General features: G+C 40.4%; 2 protein-coding genes across 5 annotated transcripts in view; one reads left to right on the plus strand and one right to left on the minus strand.

The window, feature by feature from the left end:
- LOC101859460 (protein TTE1956) overlaps positions 1 to 5,185 on the minus strand; it is an 11,368-nt gene extending 6,183 nt beyond the window's left edge. For 3 of the 4 annotated variants that reach the window (XR_004859435.1, XR_004859433.1, XR_004859434.1), the window contains exons 1-3: positions 4,637 to 5,184; positions 3,007 to 3,131; positions 1,898 to 2,028 (exon numbers count right to left, since the gene is read on the minus strand). Coding sequence is in view for 1 of the 4 variants with exons in the window: in XM_005112899.3 (XP_005112956.1) it covers positions 1,898 to 2,028; positions 3,007 to 3,131; positions 4,637 to 5,085 (705 nt within the window). In the remaining 3 variants the exon portion in view is untranslated. Of the gene's footprint in view, positions 1 to 1,897; positions 2,029 to 3,006; positions 3,132 to 4,636 lie in introns of all 4 variants that reach the window. The other variant, XM_005112899.3, reaches the window with a different exon arrangement.
- Positions 5,186 to 5,403: 218 nt separating this feature from the next.
- Positions 5,404 to 14,709, plus strand: LOC101859685 (uncharacterized RNA-binding protein C365.04c). Its single transcript, XM_005112900.3, has 5 exons — positions 5,404 to 5,615; positions 7,886 to 8,187; positions 9,017 to 9,448; positions 11,845 to 11,939; positions 14,222 to 14,709. The coding sequence occupies exons 2-5, from the start codon at positions 7,899 to 7,901 to the stop codon at positions 14,363 to 14,365; spliced, it is 960 nt and encodes a 319-aa protein (XP_005112957.1). The 5' UTR covers positions 5,404 to 5,615; positions 7,886 to 7,898; the 3' UTR covers positions 14,366 to 14,709.
- The last annotated feature ends 7,999 nt before the right edge of the window (positions 14,710 to 22,708 follow it).

Here is a 22,708-nt window from a genome sequence, read left to right on the forward strand (position 1 = left end):
AGACAGACAGACAGACAGACAGACAGACAGACAGACAGACAGACAGACAGACAGAAGGGAGGAAGGGAAGGAGAGAGAAAGTTGCGAACCAGTCCAGCTAATGGTCTACTGCGATGTTTCTGTTCCACTAGACCGTCTACTGACAGCCTGCTACAATCCACAGCACTAGACATGTTCCCTCTGCATTTCTACAGACTTGGGACTGTCCTTGACTGTAGCAAAAAATCTTTAGGTGGTTGCAATTTAAATGGGGTGGGGGGGGGAGGGGCACCCACCCTTCGATTTCTTGAGAATAGTGCATCAGGGTGTTGGAGTTATCGTATAAAAATATGTAGAACTAGCTGGGCCCCCTTTCGATGAAAGGAATGATCGGTGCATTAACATCACCTGAAAGTCATTGGCATACTATATTTACACTCTACGGGAATGGAGCAATAAATCTTGAGAGAAAAGTGACATGCGTGTTTCCAAGTTGCCAAATAGTATATAATAGATGTATAGATTGATTCTCTATTCCGCTTTCGTGGTTGTACACTCCAGCATTTCAAAGGTGTGGAATCAGTGCGCACGACTAGTGAACGGAAACCACACTTGTTTATAATGGCGTCTTAGAAGACGGACTTTCCCAAGATTAGATCTAAGCAAAACTAATGAAAAACTGAAAATTAAACTACAGTGACTTCAGGCTCCACAATAAAACTGTGCACCCTTTCAATGATTCTGAACCACTATTAATTTTGTCAAATTCGAAAGTTAAGTGGTTCGAAAGTTTTAGGCCGCCAAAGAGACGAACTTTCACAAATATTATATATATAGAGAGAATACCCTACGCAGGCCTTACCGTAGAACACAATATTGCGGTAGGCCGTGGTAAGTCAGGTGAGACATACGGTAGACATAATTATCACTGTCAACAATCAAATGGACTGCCACCAAAAGCTCGGACTTCCATAGAAAAAGGTGTGCATGTACAAATAGTACACAAAAAGATTTTCTTTAAGAAGTTAATAGTTAACAAAATCCACAAAGATTTTCTTTAAGAAGTTAATAGTTAACAAATTCCACAAAGATTTTCTTTAAGAAGTTAATAGTTAACAAAATCCACAAAGATTTTCTTTAAGAAGTTAATAGTTAACAAATTCCACAAAGATTTTCTTTAAGAAGTTAATAGTTAACAAAATCCACAAAGATTTTCTTTAAGAAGTTAATAGTTAACAAATTCCACAAAGATTTTCTTTAAGAAGTTAATAGTTAACAAAATCCACAAAGATTTTCTTTAAGAAGTTAATAGTTAACAAATTCCACAAGCATCAACCAACCAAAAGTTCAGACTTCCATTTAAAAAAACTAAGAGCAAGTACAAATATGAGGCACCGTGGTGAAATCAGGCACTTGTCAAAATAATGAAATCTGAGAAATCAGCATTTTCAGCCAGTTTTGACATTTAAAAATTTTTTTTGTTTTTTGGCTCAACACTTCGTATGTCCATTAAAATACACTTTTCTGAGAGATTTTTTAAGCTATGGAAGTCACCAAACTTTGGCAGCCATTTTCTGATAATTTTACTTCCGAAACCAGGCGACCCCGCCTCCAACCTTTACAATGATACCAATAACTCCTTATGCCCAAAAATTGACGAGCGCCTGATTCCACAGCGTCCTGACACAAATAGTCTATAAAAAGACTTACTTTAATTCTTTGCCATCACACGGCTAATATATAGAAAAAACCCTTGCCATCAAAGGCAAATGCATTTTAGAGAAAATCCAAAGAAACTGGGAGGTAAACATCGGCGATTGGCGAAATGTGACGGCAAAGTGTTAAGAAGCCAATAGATCACAAAATCCACAGCACTTACACCCAGAAGGAATCAAACTTCAACCACACGTTTACTGACCAGGTCAAAGGGCTCTGACGTGTTGGAGTAGCCGTACGGCCCGGAGGCCTGGTGTGTGTGGGCCAAGTCAGCACTGATGATCACCACCACTCTTTTCCTCGTCTTTTCCAAGTAGTCAAATAGACCTGCTCCTGTGACGAGAAAGAGGCACAGTAACCTTTTTAGTTCACTTGGCATTATGTCCATACAGGTATAATGTTGATACAAGCATGATCTATTTCTATATACAAGTATGATCAATTTCTATATATAAGTGTGATCTATTTCTATACAAGTGTTATATAAGTGTGAACTATTTCTATTCAAGTATTATATAAGTGTGATCTATTTCTATACAAGTGTGATCTATTTTTTATACAAGTGTGATCTATTTCTATACAAGTGTGAACTATTTCTATACAAGTGTGATCTATTTCTATACAAGTATCATCTATTTTTCATACAAGTGTGATCTATTTCTATACAAGTGTGATCTATTTTTATACAAGTGTGATCTATTTTTATACAAATATGATCTATTTCGTCAGTGTTTCTGTCTCTGTGTGCCTCACGCTGCACAATGACATCCAGAAATTGTATGTATGTTGATTGTCTTTACTTGATGTGACAAACTATATATTGCATAACATTGTATGTTTAGGTATTTATGTACATATATATAAATATATAAGCCATTGTAAAACAAAAGATCAATGTTTTTCAGTAAAATTCACATGGAAATTAAATGTGTTTTTATATGGACAGAAAAGTGGTGGAGCCAAAAATAAAAATTCCAGTATATTCCTTCACTACCAGCTTGATTGTGTAAAATGTGCTGTCCACTAAAAACTTTTAAAATGACACTAGCTCATTTTCTTTCTTCACCCTTCATCTAAAAAACAGGGGCTCCTGTCATGCCTCATCCAAGCCTTGCCCATCACTTCAACTATAATGTGAGGGGATCATTCAGAAAAAAAGTTATAGTTAAATTACCAAAATTACCCTACGAAGATTAATAAAGTTTCATTTTTATTTATTCATTCTTTATTTTTAAGCATGAATGAGTCTTTTTAATTTCAATTCATCGATTTGGAGTAGAAATTTCTTTAAAATGATGGGCTGGAACTTACCGAGTCGTAAAAGTTCTGGTATCATTTCCACATCATACTTGTATCGACGACTTGGCTGCGATAAGATAGCAACCTTTGAGCAGTTCAGTTTTGGAACAAAGTGGAAAGGGATAACTTCACCCCATCTTGGTAGGATAAGATCAGAAAACATGTCTATTAGAATTATAATCTAATTTTGTCCGAAGAGAGGAAAGCCTCCGGAGTAGGTCAAGAAACAAAGAAAGAAAAAAATGTACACATTCATAAAATCATTTCATCTTCCAACCTCATACGTAAAAAATTATTTGAACAAAAGGGTCGTATGGTTTTTTGGGAAACCGTAGTCTTCACATCTTGCCTTACAGATCGATAGTACATGCCGCTCTTTCAAGATATTAAATAGAAGAGCAAAAGACTCCAAAAAGAAATCCCTCTAAATAAAAAATGTAGCTATACAGTCAAAATTGCCCAACACGGCCCACCCATTGTCCAGGAGAAAAATGGTTATCTTAGACCGGAGGATGTCTCGGGTCGGGCAGATGCTAATGAAGAAACAAACAATTCCCTCCTGCAGTCTTAATGGAGGAGATCACATGCTCAGGACTGCTGTAAGACCCACTAAAATGTTGTTTTTTTCTGTTAGAGGGAGTATAGAAAGGAAGATTTGGGGTTGTGTGTGTGCATGTGCGTGTGTCAGTGAGTGTCTGTATCAGTGCATGTCTCAGTTAGTCTGAGTCTGTTTGTGGGTCTGTCTGTGTGTAGTTGTTTGTCTCTCTTTTCATCTGTCTAAAAATTTCCATCTGTGTCTCTGTGTGTGTGTCTATGTTAGTCCTTTATAGTATATATATCAGCATTTGTCTATCTCGCGACCTCAGTGCTTTCTTGCCGTATCTCCATTTTTAATAACTGTGAACACAGTTCATAACAAAGAGTGAGCTTAAGAAGAAATGATGATCTGTGAATGTCTGAAAAGATGCCTGATAAGGGCAAAAGGATTGAAAAAGTTAAAAAGGTGTGGGATAAAACAAACAAATGGATCCCCAACAGTTGGTGAACAAGCAACTTAAGATCTATCCGTTGCAAGTCCATATTTATTCTATGATTTATGAGTGGTGAGCTGATGGGTCAGTAGCGATAGGGGATAACAGATTATCACGGTTTCTACACCTCACTCATCTGCAACTGAAAGTTTCTTGCTGCTGACAGGTCAACTTTAGTAAACAGTGGCGAGGGACCAGTAACTTTACTAGTGCGATGGTCAGTGAGTGGTTCATTTGTAGCAGGCACTTACAATAGTAACAATAAATGGAATATGATGGCTTGGCCACGGTTCTAGGGGCCACTACAATATATATTTATTATGGCAATCAATGACAATGTGTCAGGCGATGAGAGATTTGTGAGGCCAAGATGGGTTGTGCATTGCGCGCGCGCGCGCGCGTGTGTGTGTGTGTGTGAGGTGAGTGTAAGTGAGTGTGTGCATGTGAGTGTCAGTGTGTGTCTCAATGCATTTCAGTCAGTCTGTGTCTGTTTGTGTGCTGTCTTTTCGTCAGTCTAGGGTTTTTTCTGTCGAGCAGTATAAACACTGTGACTGTGCAGGTTACCGAGTACATAGACACTCCAATACTCAAAAAGGGCTTCCTGATCTTACCTGAGGGGAAATGGCTCGGAGCTACCCCCTGGAGGTCCATAGCCACTTAGTCCAGAAACATTTCGATACCCTAAACCAGTAACTAGCTCCTCTGTCATCTCCACATCAACATTGACAGTGACATTGTAACAACAGGGAGGGCAATTACAGTTGTCAGTGTCTGCGTATCCTGAAGCTACAGGGTTTAGGTAAAAAATAAAATTTTTCAAATCTGCAATTCCATGTGGCGTACTGAGCACGATGAGGTCGGGTTGTAAGCTCGCGATTTCGTCTCCAACTTCAACACAGGCCCGATGGAGTTCCCAGGCTTGCTTCACGGCTGTTGAGTTAGTGGAGTTAAAATGAGACGGGTCTAAAGCTATTCCTCCGTGTGGCATTACGAAGTTTGCAATTATATCAGCCCTGCAGTACATCAGTGCTGATGCACAAAATATCACTAAACTCAACATGATTTTAAAGAGAATAACAGCTGGTTGACCCTTCTGTGTTTTTGTCTCCCTCGAACAGCTGACTAAAATCAAAACAATCGCAGTCTAAACAAAAGCAGAGTAACGTCCCCTTTGACCCAATTATCATTGTTTGCTTACAGTTTTGTTTCGTACCTTAAGAGTGAAATTTATTGCTGTTGTTGCTTTAAAGCAACGGTAAAATGAAAAATGACATTTGATAAGTAGAAGTATTTAGATTTTAAGACTGTTAGAAATTCAAACAGAGTTTTGAAACTTTATTCCTTTATTTTCATGGATAGACAAATTTACAAATCTACAAAGTTCCGCTCCTTTTGTAGTTTATATTTTATATTTACTATAGTAATTGTGTTCGTGACATTTTGCATGAAAAACGAAACAAAGAATGCTCTTATTGACATAGTTTTTTTCAGTAGAAACGACAAGAAATTCAGCGGAAGAAACTGGTTATTGCAATTAAGAAGCACCTCAAGTAATATTTGAACCACCTCTCTATTTGATATAGAACTGTTGTAAGTGATGACTCAAACAAAATGTGATAATTTGGTTTAATTGTTTTTTTCTCAAGGATTAGATTAGATTTAGATTTCTAGATTAGATCGAGAGATCTTGTCTGTTTGCACGCTTTCTCTTCTGGCTCTGGCTTTACACTCACACTTTCCATAATGGATAATAGATCTATCTCTAGATAGGTCTTGATCTAACATTTGATTTGTCTTTACTCACACTACTTAGACTTAGCGAAATATTTTTTAAAAAGTATCCTATCAATGTGATTGTTGTTAGATCCACATGTTGTAATATAGATCTATCTAAGTCTAGTAATGTAAGTGAAACTGTCATGGACTGAAATAGCCTCTTCTTTTCTTTAGGCAGGTAGATCTAGATCTAGATATATCTCTAGTAACATACTGGCTTTAGGCCTTCTGTACTGATTATGATGGCCATTGAGTATTATAGGCTAATGTTATTAGTTCAGAGTGGTCGCTCGTTACGGAAGTCCTCCTCAGGAATTAAATGCGAGAAAGTAAACCCTAAAATTTAGGCCGGCTCTATTTCTCTGGATGCTTGGGGAAAATAAACTTGGACTCTATTTCTCCGAACGGTTTCCGTTCTCGAGATTTGTTGATAATTTGCGAAAGGAGTGGCGTGCACCAGTGTGCGTATATGTGTGAGAGTGTGCGTGTGTGTAAAAGGTGTGAACGAAGCGCGGGGAGGGGATTTTTTGTTTGTTTACGTGAAGGATTTTAGTGTTTGTTTTAGGGGTGACTAAAATATGCAAAGGAAATGCAAAATAGGCTACTGCAAAGCCAAGGTCAAGCTGTCCTGTTTTCTCGCAGTACCTTTTGAAAGCATTTTCAAATGAAGTATAGCCCGGGAACGTTGCCCCAACCATAACTGAAGTATCTGAATATTCAGACATTTAGATATCTCTAGATCTAGATTCTTGCTCTAGAAATTGAATTCGATGCAAAAAATGCTTCTTCGGGCCGGTCCTCGCAGAATGGCAAAATGGCATTATGAAAGATGATGCCTAAATCTCGCAATAACCAAAAAATATCGAGGACGGAAACCGTTAGAAGAAATAGAGATCAAGTTTTAAATTTTCCCGAGCGTTTGGAGAAATATTCACTTTGTAAAAATGATTGTGTAGTTTAGAGGACAGGCTAAGGAATACAAGTGTTGTAGTATAACGTGTGACTTGTTTTATTTCACTTAAAGTTTGTCATATTGAATCATGATATTTGGTAGTGTGATGATGAATCATGATGATTTATTTTTTTAACCCTATCCCTACTTCTTGGGTTCATTTTGAAACCCCGGGGACAAGTATTCTTCGCCTTTTATTTAGTATACTTCTAGTGTGAAGATCTCTTTGGGACTTTCAGTATTTCTCAAAAAATCATTTTGACACACTGCTATAATGCAAAGCATACGGATCGGATTAATATGTAAATTTCCTTGTTGGAAAGTGGTGGCACAAAGTTTCCCTCGTATGGATACAATAGTAAAATGCGATGTACAGATAGGGTTAAATATTTTACACGCATGGTATAGGCTAGGCCTAGGTTTCACAGTCTTCCCTTACTCAGATGTAGAATATTTTATATATTTCTGACAGGAGCTTATCTTGGGTTTTACGTCATTAAACGGAAGAAGTCAATACCAGGCAACATTTCCTGATAGTCTCTGAATCAGACTATGGTACCAAGACTGTGTTGATTGTTAATTCCTTTTGGATCAGGTCGCCAGCTCACACTTTCCAGAACTTTTGTCTGAAATGGTGAAATGGTATATATGTTTAACGCCCCTATCAACACTATTAGGTTATTTAAGAGGCGGGACCTCCTAGTTTAACGTCCATCTCCAATAGGACCGAGCCAAGTGGGAATTTCGTGTAAAGTGCCTTTCCCAAGGACACAACGTCGGGCCGAGCTGAGGCTCGACCCCCAAACTCGCAATCTCACGATTACGAGTCCGGTAGCCTAACCACTAGGCTACCGACGCCCCTGTACTTTAGTCTGCTGTTTTCTTTTTCATTGAACATTAAGAACACTGAATACAAGTATTGCCAGAAAGGTGAAGAGATAGAAAAGGGTCTGAGTTACAGAGATAGGGGAAGGCTAGGATCAACATTGTGGGGACAGTGGAGGCAAATGCCAAGAAACTGGGGGAACCTGAGACAGAACTGGACCAGAGAAAAATACAATAGACGACAGACATCTTACCTCTAATTGTGCATGAAACGAATACCACTCTTTATTTTATTTTTTTAAAATAGATCTCCTGTCTCCATGGCATCTACTTCACTGCGAGTAAAATTAGGCGACAGGGTTGATGCCATCTCGAATGGTGCCATAAAATCTGTGAATGGAGGTGCGCCAGTAAAAGTTGATTCTGCCACAAGTCGGAAAGAGAGAAGGAAGGACTGGTGGAGCAAGAAGAAGAAGGGAGGAAATAAGATGTCTTCACCTCCGGCCAAAGAAAAGGAGAAGGCGCCACCACCGCTAGTCGCAGAGGACAACACAGTGGAGGGTGACCAAGAGTCGGCACAAGGTTCCGAGAGTCTGAGGAAGAAATTGAGTGAGTGTTTGGTGTTTTATATATATTATAATTTATTAGAAAGGGCTTTGTAACAACATAATATGCTAAATCCACAAAAGTATAAAAAAATAAAACATAGCAAAAGCAGATTATTTAGAAGGAGTTCCGAAGAGAGCCAGCCGACCAACTATTACAATAGTAATACTGATGTGAATCTGATAGGGTTTTTTTGTTTCATTGCTTTCTGGAAATTTCAGAATGTAGTCAGGTAACAGATTGTGGCGGGATATTTTGGTTTGGATTTTCTTGCTTGTGACTTGGGAGGGAATGGCTTAGGAACTGAGATCATCATCATCATTGTCTTTCTCACCCTGCCTCAGGGTTTAGATCACAAACACTTCCTGTGGGTGGTTGGCGGATGCTCTGGTGTGGTTTGTTTCTTCTTTCCTATCAAACATTTATTGTCCTATTTCCTCTTCTTCTTTTTTATATTTGTCACTCTCTTGTAACACCTCTAATCTTCTGGCGCTCATATGACCTTATAGTTGCGAGTGCCGTAAAACCTCTACTAAAAAACCCCCCCAAAAACCCCACTTTCTACCTTTCTCGTTCCTGGGCGAGCTTCTTGATGTTATTATTCCATGGCTTCCCACTTTTTTGCCCATCAATTTTTGTGATAGGAATTGAGCTGCTTATATTATAGTTAAACTGTTTGAAGTCAGTGTGAAAGTATGAAAAACAGTTAGTACTTTTTATTTGTTTTGTAAAAACTTCTTATATAGTTAAACTGTTTGAAGCCAGTGTGAAAGTATGAGAAACAGTTTGTAATTTTTATTTGTTGTGTAAAAACTTTTCTCCTTTCCTTCAGGGAACAGAGAAACCATTGCCAAACCAGACAGTCTGAAATACGAACCAGACTTAAACAGGGGATTCCACAGTAAAATCATCCAGAACCTTTATGTGGATACAAGAAGGAAGAAAAAGAAGGGGGGAGGAGGAGGAGGAGGAGGAGAAAAACCTCTGCAGACAGACTCGGGGGAGGCGGTGAAGAGGAAATCTGACACAGCAGAAAATCAGCAGCAGCAGCAGCCGCAGCAGCAGGTGAAGAAAGCAAAGGCAGCAGTGGTGGAGGACAGCCAGGTGTTTGATTCCTACACATTCTCGCTCAGTCTGATCAACGGACAGATTGACACCTCCGCCAACGAGGCCAACAAAGACTCGAAAAAATATGTGTTGTTCGTCGGGAACTTGCCTTATGACGTGACGAAGGAGCAGTTGGAGGAGCATTTCAGGAAGACGGGTGAGTGCCCATGAACTGGATTCTCAAGAGAATGATTATAGATGTTTTACATCTTCGTCATTGAAGCAGTTTAGGTCTATAGACTAGTGGGCTGCTTTGAGGTTGTCTGTCAGTGCCTACCTTTACTGCGTTGCTGCTTTTTCTTTCCTAACCCTTACTATCGTCATTTTTCCTCTACTTTTTTTTGTATGTGATCTCTTGTGACCCGCTATTTCTGGGGTGCCTTGATAGTCGAAGCAGACTTTGTGCTGTTGAAGCTAGAGAGGTGAGCAGAGTAAGTCTGATTCCCTGTAAGGACTTATCTGTTGATATCCACCTCTTGGCGCTCATATGACCTTATGCAGTTGCGAGCTCCGTAAAGCTTTTACTAAAACTAAAACTAAACCTTTACTGGGTGAACTCTTGTGGATTCTGTAACCTGTCATGTGCCTTTGTATCTCAGTGGTCTGTTATATAAAATGGTCGCTTTTAAGCACAAGGGGCTATCCCGAAAAATGCTGTTTTGAGAAAATCGAAGGTAAAGTTTTTGCCACTTGTTCAGTGTCTTTCAAAGACAAGGAGAGTTCTCTTTATATAACCAAACAAATATACATACCAATGAAACCAAACTTCTTCTATAGGTAGGGATATGCCTACTTTTGGTGTAGGTCAAGATTTGTAGATTTGTGTTGGAATTTTTTTTTTCTCCACTTTTGTTGATGCCAGTTTAGAAATTTGGTTTATGATGTCAGTGGCATACATAGATCATGTACCTGTAATATTTAATCAATTTGACACTGTACCAGACTAATACAGACAAGCAAAACACACTTGTTGGTCACCTCTTTGCAATGCTTTGTTTTTGAGCTTCAGTTATCCTCTTTTGTCGATGAACACATGACTGGATGGTTGGTGGGTGCTCTGGTGTGGTTTGCCCCTTCCTATCAAACATCTGTCGTCTTTATCTCTTTTCCTTCTTTTTTGTGCTTGTTACTCTCTTGTAACACCTCTAATCTCTGGCACTTATATGACCTAATTGTTTTGCAAATGCCATAAAACACTTACAGTGGACGGCTGGCAGGTGCTCTGGTGTGGTTTGCTCCTTCTTTCCTATCAAACATCTGCTGTCCTTATCTCTCCTCCTTCTTTTTTGTGTGTTTACTCTCTTGTAATACCTGTAATCTTGAGGTCTTATATGACCTAATGTGTTGTAAGTGCTGTGAAACTCGTACTTTGATAAACTTACCAAAAAATCTTAAAGACATGAGTCACCACCCACTCTATATATTATAATGCTTGATATTACTGTGAACCTGAGCTCAATAACCAGCAGGCCACTGGAGATTGAAATGGAGTTTTATCTTTCATCGGATACTTCTCTGCTAAAAAGAAAAAAAATTCAAATGCTCCCAAAGTCTTTTTGGTATTCTTGACTTGTTGTTCATCTTCATTGCATTTCTCACCCTGCACCACTTATGCAGTTGCGAGCGCCGTAAAACTCTTACTAAAACAACATCGCCCTGCACCTGGGTATAGGCCACAGACAAACACTTTCCAGCTTTCTCTGTCCTGGGCTAACCTCATGGGTACTTGTAACAAGGGAAACTACCCATGAATAAATACAGCTGGGTTAGTCCACAAATGCTTACCTCCCTTGCACCTCTGATATAACAAGACTTTTTCTCTGGTCCCACCATCCCTGTTATATCAGGTTTCCACTGTATATCCTCTGACTTGAAGTCTCGTGTTTGTGTTTAAATTTAAAAAAAAAAAATTTTCGTTTTGATTTAGTGCTCAGATCTAAAGTTGCGGGTGGTTGGAGGGCGTCACTGGTAGATCGTACTTCTTTACTTTCTCTCTGTTGTTTCTATTCTGTGTGTTTGTTTCACTTTTTCCCGGTGAGTGGTTGGCGGGTGCTCAGGGTGTGGTTTGCTCCTTCTTTCCTAACAAACGTTTATCTTCCTGATCTCTCCTCCTTTTTTATGTTTGTTACTCTCTTGCAACACCTCTAACCTTTGGCGCTTATTCATATGCCCTTATTGTGTTGCAAGTGCCGTAAAACTTACTGAAACACTAAATGACAATTATTGTGTCAGTGTGCTTCTCTTTACTTAAACAAAACACACAAGATCTGAGGCCGTCCAAAGTCAATTTCCTTTTCGTCATGGTCTTCTCTATAGCTCAATGTTTTGGGCGCGTGGTTGGAGGGCGCCACTGGCAGGTTGGAGGGCGCCACTGGCAGGTTGGAGGGCGCCACTGGCAGGTCCTACTTCTTTATATTCCCTCCGTTGTTTCTGTCTGTCCATCTTACTTTTTCCCAGAACTAAATGTCCGTTATTGTAATTGTGTTGTGATATGCTTCTCTTTAATCAAAGAAAAGAAAAATTCAATGTTTTGGCGTGTCTTTCTTTCCCCAGGTGGCATCAAGTCGATCCGTATACCCAAAGAGAGAGGGTCAGACAGAGGCCGGGGGTTCGCATACATGGAGTTTGACGGCCGCATAAGTCATGGGGTAAGACATGTGTCTGTCTCTCTCCCTCTATCTCTGTCTCTCTCTCTCTCTCTCTGTCTCTGTCTCTCCCCCCCCCTCCTCCCACACACACACACACTCACACTCTCTCTCTCTCTCTCTCTCACTACCTCCCCCCCCGCCCCACACACACACACACACACACACTCTCTCTCTCTCTCTTTCTTACTCTTTCTCTCCACCCTCTCTCTCTCTCTCTCTCTCTCTCTCTCTCTCTCTCTCTCTCTCTCTCTCTCTTCTTCTCCCCTCTTCTCTCTCTCTCTCTCTCTCTCTCTCTCTCTCTCTCTCTCCCTCTCCCTCCCTCTCACTCATCGTGAAGAAAAAGTAGAGACAAGCTCTCAAAAAATCTTAACGGGACACCCTATCACTTGGTTACTGCAGTGCTGTGTCTTTTCTCTCTGAAGCTAAGGTTGGTGGGACTTACTCCAGAACACAGCCACACTCGTACTTTTGTAGTAATTGCCCTCGTTAGTAGCTATAATTTAGCTCATTGACCTCTTCTCCAAGTGGGTGGTTGGAGGGTGCCATTGGTAGGTCCTACTTCTTTACTTTCTCCTCTGTTGTTTCTGTCTGTCTGTCTTACTTTTTCCCAGCACTAAATGACCGTTATTGTATCGTATCGATGTACTACTCTTTACTCAAACAAAACAAAACAAACAAGATCACTTCTTTATATCGTGCGACTAGTCAAGTTAGATAAACACAACGATAAACTCAAATAAACATACACAGCCTTAATCGATACATCTGTGTATGTATAAGGTTAAAATTGTAGTGGTGGTCACCTGTTATTTATATTTCCTGTATCTGTATAAAGTTGAGTTTGTCTCACAGGGATGTAAATCTTCCTGCTTTTTCCAGCCGACTTGCCATTTTGGGCCCCAGCTTTTAACAAAAGTCTGCTATGTAGACAATACATTATATAATATTCTAAATAGAGATTATTTGTTGTAATAGAGGGAAAGAAACAAATATAATTTAGTCTCACTGTATTCTCAGTGTGAACGCACGCCGTATATTTTTCCGCCTTTTTTTTCCAAACCTGTTTACATCCCTCGTCTCAGATTGCCACCCGTTATCGAGGAGAAAAGTGACCAACATTTCACACAGTGTCACCTAGTGCCATTATAATGTGTCAGAAAATCACTAATGGGGAAATGCTGGGGTTTTTTGTTTTGTTTTTGTAAAGTGTTTTACGGCGCTCGCAACTGCATAAGGTCATATGAGCGCGCGGGACACACCTAATATTTTCAGTTGGTAGGAAATTTTGAATTTTGCCCGGGTGGCGGCCGAAGCCTACTCTTATCGATTTTAGACCACCAAGGGATCTTTTACGTGCGCAACTTGCACACGGGACCTCCGAGATTTTTCGCCCTTGTCCGAGAAGGCTGGGTGTAAATTTTTCCTACCAGAAGATCTGGGGTGTGGCAGTAAGACAGCAGTAAGGAGGAGCCAAGGAGTAGCAGTAGAAAGGCTGCAGAAAGAGACAGGAGCCCAGAGGAGGGGGCAAAGGAGGTGAGGGGGTGGGGGCAGAAAGTGGAAATGAAAGCAGACAACAGAACTTTGCTAGAGAGCAGGAAAGGAGGTGAAAGGAGACAATTTTAGAGAAGAAAATTTTTCTGTCGCTACCCGGATTCGAACCAGGGACCTTTGAATGAAAGGCCAACACCTTAACCTCTAGGCCATGAGAGCCCGCAATGCTGTTTGTACAGGTGATTTTGTTTTGTTTTTGAGGTGGCCGGTAGAGCGGGTTGGACTGTTACGCTGTATTTATTGGTCCTTCTACACTGTATCGAAGAGGGGGGGGGGAGCCTGGTCTCTTGTTGTAACTGTTGCTCCTTGTGTATGTAATGGTCTCTTGTTGTATGTATCTATTACATGTTTTGTGGGATTGTCTTTACTCCTAGATGTACTGAAGAGAGAGAGAGAGAGAGTGTGTGAGGAAGAGAGAGAGAGAGTGTGTGTGAGGAAGAGAGAGAGAGAGAGAAAGAGGATTACTACAGGAGCTGTGCACGGCATATGTTTTTGTTTATTATTGTACAGCGCATTGAGCACTTCTTTGTGGAAATGCACTATATAAATGCAATTTATTATTATTATTATTATTATTATCATTACCTTGCGGACTTGCGGGCTTTAGTGCTGAGAGGAACAGAGCACTTATGGACCTGTCCGGTGTGCTATGACGTTGTTGCCCCGGACAAGTAGCCAGGTCAACTCATTGTATTGGTCACTTGTTATTAACCGATGTTCTGTGTCGCCAGATCGCGCTCCGCCTGCACCAGACGACACTCGGCGGACGTAAGATCAACGTAGAGTTCACCTCGATCGGCGGGGGCAGCTCCGACACCAGGCGGGAGAAACTGAAACAGAAAAACCAGAAGAGACGCAGGATGAAGATGCATTGAGGAGATCTACGTTCATTGAGGGGAGGGGAGGGGGCAGGGGGGTTGGGCATGTTATGAGGTTATTTTATTCCTGCTGTCACTAACAGGGTCGAAGGTGGAGACATTGTATTGGGACACTTGACGGGGAACACAGTAGCAGAAGAACAGACGATGCTCTGAGAGAGGTGGTCAGCCTTGCCAACTCACTACCTGAGAATTACAAAGTTTTCTATGTGAGATTTTTGGCCGTTTTGAGTTACCGAGACCATAAGGTCAGCAATCAAATGTGTCTTGACATGGTGGAATCAGGCGCTTGTCAATTTTTGGGCTTCTCTAGTTATTGGTATCATCTGAAAGCTGATGTACTCGCTTTGTTTCAAATAAAAAACTATCCATTTATCTTGAATAGAATTCAAGAAATTTGCAATTGAAGGAAATGAGGTCACTTGGTTTCAGTAGTGAAATTTGCGAGAAAATGGCTGCCAAAGTTTGGTAAATCCAAAAGCTAAAGAGTCTTTGCAAACTGAAAAGTGACATATTATGTTGTGCCTTTAATCGATGTTTTTCCGTAAAATTCACAAGGAAATTTACTTTTATGGACTCAAAAGAGGTTGCGCCAAAAAATAAAAAATTCAAAATAATGTCCAAAATGGCGGAAAAATGCCTGTTTCTCCAATTTCGTTATTTTGACGAGCGCCTGATTTCATCACACTGCCTCACAAATGTTCTGTATGCTCTATCAAAATCTGTAGATTGTTCGGAGTAGTTATCAGGAGATATTTAATAAAGAATTCCATTGGAAAAGGTTTGACGTTGTTAAACCTCAAAACTTTTGTTGTCAAATTTCTCAAAATTAAGCACTGAGCAGATAGGACAGTTTTGTAATTCTAGGATAGCAAACTGTCCCAAACTTCCCAGGACTGTCCTAGATTAGGCCAGCAGGAATTTGAGAGACTTTAATTATTCATAGGCTGGACCTGAAAAAGATGGATTGGGGGGGGGGGGGAGGGGGGGGGTGTCACAGAAATATCAGACAGCAACAACCTTACCATGACATGGGTCGAACAATAAAGAAGGAAACGATGTTTGCTGCTCCCCTCCACACCGTACGGTAACAGAGGTTGGAAAAAGTCAAGTATCGGGTATCGTATGTGAAACGTGCTGACAAAATGAGTTGCTTCTCGGATTCAAGCCGTATGGAAATAGATACATCACGCTTACAGGTGAAGTTGGTACAATTTATAAGTATGAAATAATAAAAGGCATGTTATTGTTGTACTGAAAGAATATGGCATCAATAGAAAATCTACAAATTTGACCCTAGTGTTGATTTTTGGCCCACTATAAATCTCCATTTGTGGATTGTGAGAAGTGACTCATTTTGTCAGCATGTCTCACATATTGTGAGTAACTGAAGTAACTCATTTTGTCGGCACGTTCCCACATATTGTGAGTAACAGAAGTGACTCATTTTGTCAGCGCGTCTCACATATTGTGAGTAACAGAAGTGACTCATTTTGTCAGCACGTCTCACATATTGTGAGTAACAGAAGTGACTCATTTTGTCAGCACGTCTCACATATTGTGAGTAACAGAAGTGACTCATTTTGTCAGCACGTCTCACATATTGTGAGTAACAGAAGTGACTCATTTTGTCAGCACGTCTCACATATTGTGAGTAACGCCAAAAGCAGTCCCACCTGGTGTGATTTTGTCAGTTGTTGCGCAGTCTGATGTTATCAAGTTGGGTGCTCCGGATTGGGTTTGGAAAAAGGTTTGCCAGCCTGGTACTCTTTGTGAACTGCGAGTCTCACACACTGTGAGCGGGGATGTATGGGGGGAAAGAAAATGAAATTCCACTTCTCTTGATCTCCATGGGGAAACTTGGTTTGTTATGACTTACGTACATGTATAAATAAAACAGTAAGTTACATGCATATATGTGTGAGGCATCTTGGTGAAATAAATCAGGCGCTCGTCAATCTTTGAATCTCCATCTAGGAGTTTGTGGACGTAGGTTGTTTGATTTGATTCCCCTCCCTCCTGGCTTTGACAATGACAATCTTTATTCATCTGGCAGGGAGAAATTTGTCTAGGTCGTTTACAATGGCAGTAAATGTTACAAAGCTTAGGTGCACTCATGCATATGCACAACAAGACAGGATATTAGTAAATACGTGTCTCACGTGCTGAAACACCCGCTCCGTAAAACTCTCTCTCTTGCTCTTCTTCTCTCTCTCTCTTTCTCTTTCTCTCTCATTTGTAGCACTGTGTGTTCAATAACCTCACTGCAGTTGGTTCTCATGAATTCCTATATATATGTGTCTGTTCTTTCTCTTTTGGAAATGTATCGTTTACTGCGGGTCGATAATTGGAATTTCAATGTCAGTGGGTGGCTATGGTCACTTAGCATTATTTCCGCCTTTTTTAAAACGTTAGTCATCCAACCAGAGATGACCGTTGTACTTTGAGTGAGGTCCTGCCTCATAAATTAACCTAACGGTGATCATTTGGACGTGGAACCCATACCTTCCATACTGTACCATTTTTTTTTAAAAATTCTGTCTATCCCACGAGATGAATGTATGAATCAATGATAATCTTTGCTTTTTATATAGAACGTCAGATGGACTATGTAGTGTGAGACTGTGGGAGGTACGAGGGCACCTCTGGTGTAGGTTCTACTTCTTTACTTTCCCTCTGTTGTTTCGGTCTCTGTGTCTTACCTTTTCCCACCATAGGGGATAAACGTAAGGTTTGTCATGATGCACACCTAAATGCCACCACAAATAATTAGTATAAAGTGAAACTCACTGTAACAACTACAGAGTTTTTGAGTGTGTGGGATACGGAGTGGCTACTTTTTCTCTGGTCCCACCGTTCCTGTTCTGTCAGGTTTCCACTGTAGTTTATAGTAAAAATAGAACGGTTTTATCAATGTTTCTCCTGTGGTCAGTTTTAACGGAGCATTGATGAACCCAATGATGTTTTCTAAAGTTACGCACATTCACACAATAGTAGGAGGCATCAGACACTTAGCGAGCTTTCTCCCACATGATACTATTAATAACCTTCCACGATAAGCGCCGAAGCTCAATATTAACTCTACTATGAGGTTGAGTACTGGGATTATTTCCCTTAATTTTTTCTTCCGACGGCTGTTGCAAACTTGGGAGGCAGCCATCTTTTTGTGATCCCTCAACAACATAGCTACAAGCGTAGTGAACTGTAGTTGTAGGTACACGACTGAAACACCTGCTCCGTAAAACTCTCTCTCTCTCTCTCTCTCTCTCTCTCTCTCTCTCTCTCTCTCTCTCTCTCTCTCTCTCTCTCTCTCTCTCTCTCTCTCTCTCTCTCTCTCTCTCTCTCTCACTCTCTCTCTCTCTCGCTCTCGCTTGCTCTCTCTCTCTCTCTCTCTCTCTCTCTCTCTCTCTCCCTCCCTCCCTCCCTCCCTCCCTCTCTCTCTCTCTCTCTCCTCTCCCTCCCTCCCTCTCTCTCTCTCTCTCTCTCTCTCTGAGAGGTCTGGTTTTGCAGTGCCTGGATGGTGATATTGTTGTGAAGAAAGTTCGCTGTGTTGATTTCTTTCGTGTTTTCTTGAAATGAAAGAGTTGTCAGTGAGATAGAGAGACAGAGAGAGCGAGAGGGGCTAGTGAGGAGATGAGGAAAGGGCGAGAGAGTGGAAGTGGTTCATGATATATGTGTGTGGAGCTCAATGTAAGAGTTGCTGACGGCATGATTGTCGTCTGTGGTATATGATTATAATGTTTAGTAGACACTTCTTGGCAGTTTCAGGAAGAAGGCAGGGGTTCAATTCTCACTCACGTGGGAATGTTATTATATGGAGCATCTTCAGTTTGTGCTGGGTTGCTATTTCCCTCCCATCCAGCGCCAGGATTGAAGCAAACCCATCCTCCTCACACCCCCACCCCCACCCCATCCCATGCCCAAGAGATTATCTCAAATTGTAAGTGCTCAGTGTAAAATTGTCGTATATGTCACTTTTATCAACGGCGTATGGCGAGGTAATGTCTTACACTAACTCTGCTGAGCAGTAGAAATGCGTCTAAAGGAGCATAAAATTTCACCGATAAGTCGTCAGCCTGATTTGATGAGAGAGCCATAGACAGACAGAAGAAAACTAAAGAAATCCTTCCAGAAGTCATGAAATGTGAGGTGCGCTGACAAAATGAGTTACTTCTCCGATTTTAGCCTTATGGAAGTTAATACATCAACTTTATAGGTGGATTTTGTACAATTTGTAAGTATGGAAGAATAAAAGACATGGTAGACTTGAACAAATGGTATCAATTAAATCTATAAATCTGACCGCAGTGTCGATTTTCGACCGATATCTCCATGCTTGGACAGCGAGAAGTACCTCATTTTGTCAGCACACCTCACAAATATTACCATGAGTGTTTTGTGTCTGTTCTGTTTTTTCGTAAAATCATTTTGAAAGCATTTTTTTGTCAAGTGAAATAATTCTCCTTGTAACTGGACAACGGGTTGCTGTTTGGGGTCAGGTTTTATGGACTTTGTTTTTCTTTCTTCTTTCTTGCCTAGAAACTGAAATCACAATCATTGCATATTTGCACTGAAATCACAATCATTGCATATTTGCACTGAAATCACAATCATTGCATATTTGCACTGAAATCACAATCAATGCATATTTGCAAGTCTTTGAACACACTCTTGGGTGTGTAAGTATACATGTGTGTGTATGCGGTAGAATCAGGCGCTGGTCAATTTGGGGGCACATGAAGTTATTGGTATCATCTTAAAGCTAAAGCTGTCTGGATCGATAACAAAAACTAAGTTAAAGCTTGTTCTTTTGTCTTGCTTTTGATGAAAAGAAGTACCGATGTATCTTAAGAAGAAGTCGATATATTTTATTACTATTGAAGAAGGTGGGGGGTCACCTGGTGTCAGATGTGAAATTATCAAGAAAATGGCCACCAACTTTCGGTGGTGACTTTCAAAGCGTGATAGTCGTCCTTGGAAACTACAAAGTTACATTTTTTGTGCCTTTGATCAACATTTTCAGTAAAAATCCACACTGGAATATGTTTTTAATTGGACATTAAAGGTGTTGAGCCCAAAAAAGAAAATTCGGAAAAAGATTGCCCATCAGCCTGATAAATGCTGGTTTCTTTGATTTCATTATTTTGACGAGCGCCTGATTTCACCACGATGCCTCACATATAATTCTGTTATGCCTGTCAGGTAAATGTGAACACAAGAGGGTAGAAGCATATATGTGAGTTGAGTACAGTACAGTGTTTTAAACTCAACTTGATTGTGGGCAAATTTTGCCTTGTTCCGAGAGCCTATTTCTGTTAGTTAATCTAATGCATACATGGTGTTTTACTATCGTCGTATCCATACGATGTGGGGAACTCTGTGCCACCACTTAACCCTATCCGTACGTCGTGTTTTACTATCGTATCCATACGACGTGGGGAACTCTGTGCCACCACTTTCCAAAGAGGAAATTTACTCGTTAGTCTGATCCGCATGCTTTGCACAGCAGCCTGTCAAAATGATATTTTGAGAAATACTGAAAGTTTTAAAAGAGATCTTAAATTCTTCGCACTAGAAGTATTCTGTAATGTGAAGAATACAACCCCTGGGGTACAAAATGACACCAGGGCGTACGGATAGGGTTAATGTAATGCAGTTGTTGTCTGGTAGTTTTCTGATTTAAGATGTACCGTAAGTTCAGTTTGTATTCACACTGGACTGTTCTGTCAGGCTGTTGTTCAGGTGGCCCTGGTTCAAATCGTGAATGAGGCCTTTGTGAACTGGGATTACTTGTTACTTGTTACTTTCTTGTGGGAAGGACCGACATCACTGCACAAGGGACATCCCCATAAACGCTCCATCCCCTGATGAAGCACATCTCGAAGTGTGTAGATGCTGACGGTTCCAAGCTATCAAGCTATGGTTGATTCCATAGCCTTCTGCTCCTCCCACTAAGTCTTGATCTTCTGCAGGCGCCCCATTCAATTCCAAGCAGACGAAGTCGCTCAAGATGACGGTATTCCGATTCTTCCTTGTGAACTGGAATTGTTTGAGGAGATTTCAAAGTTTGGCTAGGTCTCTCGGAGATGGGTATTATATTAGATTTGTTGGCCCTACTTCATGAATGAATGACCTTAGGACATGAGAGGGGCCTTGATCGTACTACAATCGCCAATGTTTAAAATTTGTTTTTTGTTTTTTTTCTCTGATTTATATTATGACATATTTGGCTACGTGTCACTCTTGTTTTTCTACTGCTTCACCACGGTCATACGCATATTGTCATATCAAACCAGCTTGACATTTAATGTGCATGGACATTGCATTGAGGTTTGGGGATGTTTCAAAATGGCCTAATGGCTCGTGGGTGGTTTTGTTGGTTCTCCCCCCCCCCCCCCCCCATGAATACATGTTTTTCCCCATCAGTGAAGTCATTATTTGGACAGGACTTGTCATGTGACTACTGATTGCAAGGCTAGATGTGAAACTAAATTGTCTATTCGTTTGCCTCATTTAAATTTATTAGATTATTGAAAGTGATTTCATGTTATATAATAAGAGGTGAGGACATCTTTTTAATTTTTTCTTTTTTTTTTTAAATAGAAGAATGAATTTAGGTGCCTGTAAAAGACACGAGCTTAATTGCTGAGCCAGAATACTTATGTTTTTAGTAAGAGTTATACAGCACTTGCAACACAATAAGGTCATATAAGCACTGCAGCTTAGAGGTGTTTCAAGAGAGTAACAAACAACAAAAAAGAAGGAGAGGGAATGATGAGGACAATAGATGTTTGATAGGAAAGGAGCAAACCGTACCAGAGCACCCGCCAACTGCCCTCATTTCCACAGTTGTGTTGAGGCAATGTGTTGTGAACGTGATGGGTTGATTGTGGTGTTGGGAGAGACCAGTGACTGGACTGACTTATTTGTGAGGCTTGCTGACAAAATGAGTTACTTCTCGCAATCCACAAATGGAGATTTTTGCCCCCAAAAAATCAACTGTAGGGTCGCTAGGGTCAAATTTGTAGATTTTCCATTGATGCCATATTATACTTTAAGTGTAACCTAGTGCTCTCAGACTTGCTACCGTAAGGTTGTGGGTTCGAATCCCATCAAGGACCTGATGTTGTGTCCTCAGAAAAGGCACTTTACACGAATTTTCCTCACTTCACTCAGGTGGGAATGGGTACCCGGCTATAGACAGCGAAAGATCTTGTCAGTTTGGTTGTGTTTGAGCGCTTAATCAGCTGCTTGCACTGTATGCTTCCCGGGAAGCTGAGAATGTTTCTGAGTGTTCTATGGTCTGCTGGGGTAATAATATAGTGTAAAGCACATAGAGCTTGCTGTAGAGTGGGGTTATGCGCTATAAAACGCTATTTATTATTATTATTATTATTATTATTATTTTATACTTATAAATTGTAAAAACTTCACCTATAAGTGTGATGTCTCTATTTTCATAGGGCTCGAATCAGAGAAGTGACTCATTTTGTCAGCACGCTTCACATTTTATCAAATAACGAAGACAGCAGAATAAAGTGCTAGAAGACAGTGTTGTTAGGGGGGAAAGTACCCAAAATGGGTCTATGCGTCAAAATAAGGGTCTGTTTTGCAGGGTAGATAGTACGGAATTAACAATAGATCATAGACTGACATTTGTATAAATAAAGGGTTCCTGCGGCCTCCGTGAATTCGAGGAGTCCTTTGAAAACTCTGTGAATTTGCGTTCAAGGAAAAATCTCCTTGAAATTACCATGAATTTGAGGAATCTCCTTGAAAAATCCTTGAATTTCACAGGATTTGACATGAACTAAATTTTTTTGGGAAAATCTAAAACTTCTATACTATGACTCTTTTTGCACAAGTGTAGGCCTGTCGGAAATAGACTTTCGGCATGAATTTCTTTACCAAATCTCCTTGAATTTTTTAAATTTCTCCTTCAGATACGTTGAAACCTACTTGAAATCTCCTTGAATTTGGTACCGAGTTCATGGCAGGACCCCTGTAAATACATGTAGTATAAAAGTTGGGGTAGTTCTCATTTTGAAAATTGATGAATCTGGTGAACAAACGAAAATGCCCCACGGGTTGACCGTGTCCTCCTATAACTACATGTGCTAACAGGCATTTGTCATTCAATTTGTATTTTTGTGAGACAGGGAAAGGGTTGCCAGATTTTTCAAGGATTTGATGTCAAGTGTGGTGTACGGTACATGCAAATGCCTAAATTACATTTCTGTGGGTGCTTTGATGAAGCGGGTTTTTTTGTGTGTACACAAGTGTGTCGCATGTTGTGTCCTGTGTGTCTGATCATGCAACAAAATATGATATATATATATA

Source organism: Aplysia californica, unplaced genomic scaffold, assembly GCF_000002075.1.
Source record: "Aplysia californica isolate F4 #8 unplaced genomic scaffold, AplCal3.0 scaffold01475, whole genome shotgun sequence".
NCBI classification, from domain to species: domain Eukaryota; kingdom Metazoa; phylum Mollusca; class Gastropoda; order Aplysiida; family Aplysiidae; genus Aplysia; species Aplysia californica.

What these genes read in the sequence shown, in the direction of transcription:
- LOC101859685 (XM_005112900.3), top strand. Translation starts at nt 7,899, where the DNA reads ATGGCATCTACTTCACTGCGAGTAAAATTAGGCGACAGGGTTGATGCC. An exon ending in GAGTCTGAGGAAGAAATTGA is followed by an intron (nt 8,188 to 9,016) that starts GTGAGTGTTTGG and finishes CCTTTCCTTCAG; the next exon opens with GGAACAGAGAAACCATTGCC. An exon ending in ACGGCCGCATAAGTCATGGG is followed by an intron (nt 11,940 to 14,221) that starts GTAAGACATGTG and finishes CTGTGTCGCCAG; the next exon opens with ATCGCGCTCCGCCTGCACCA.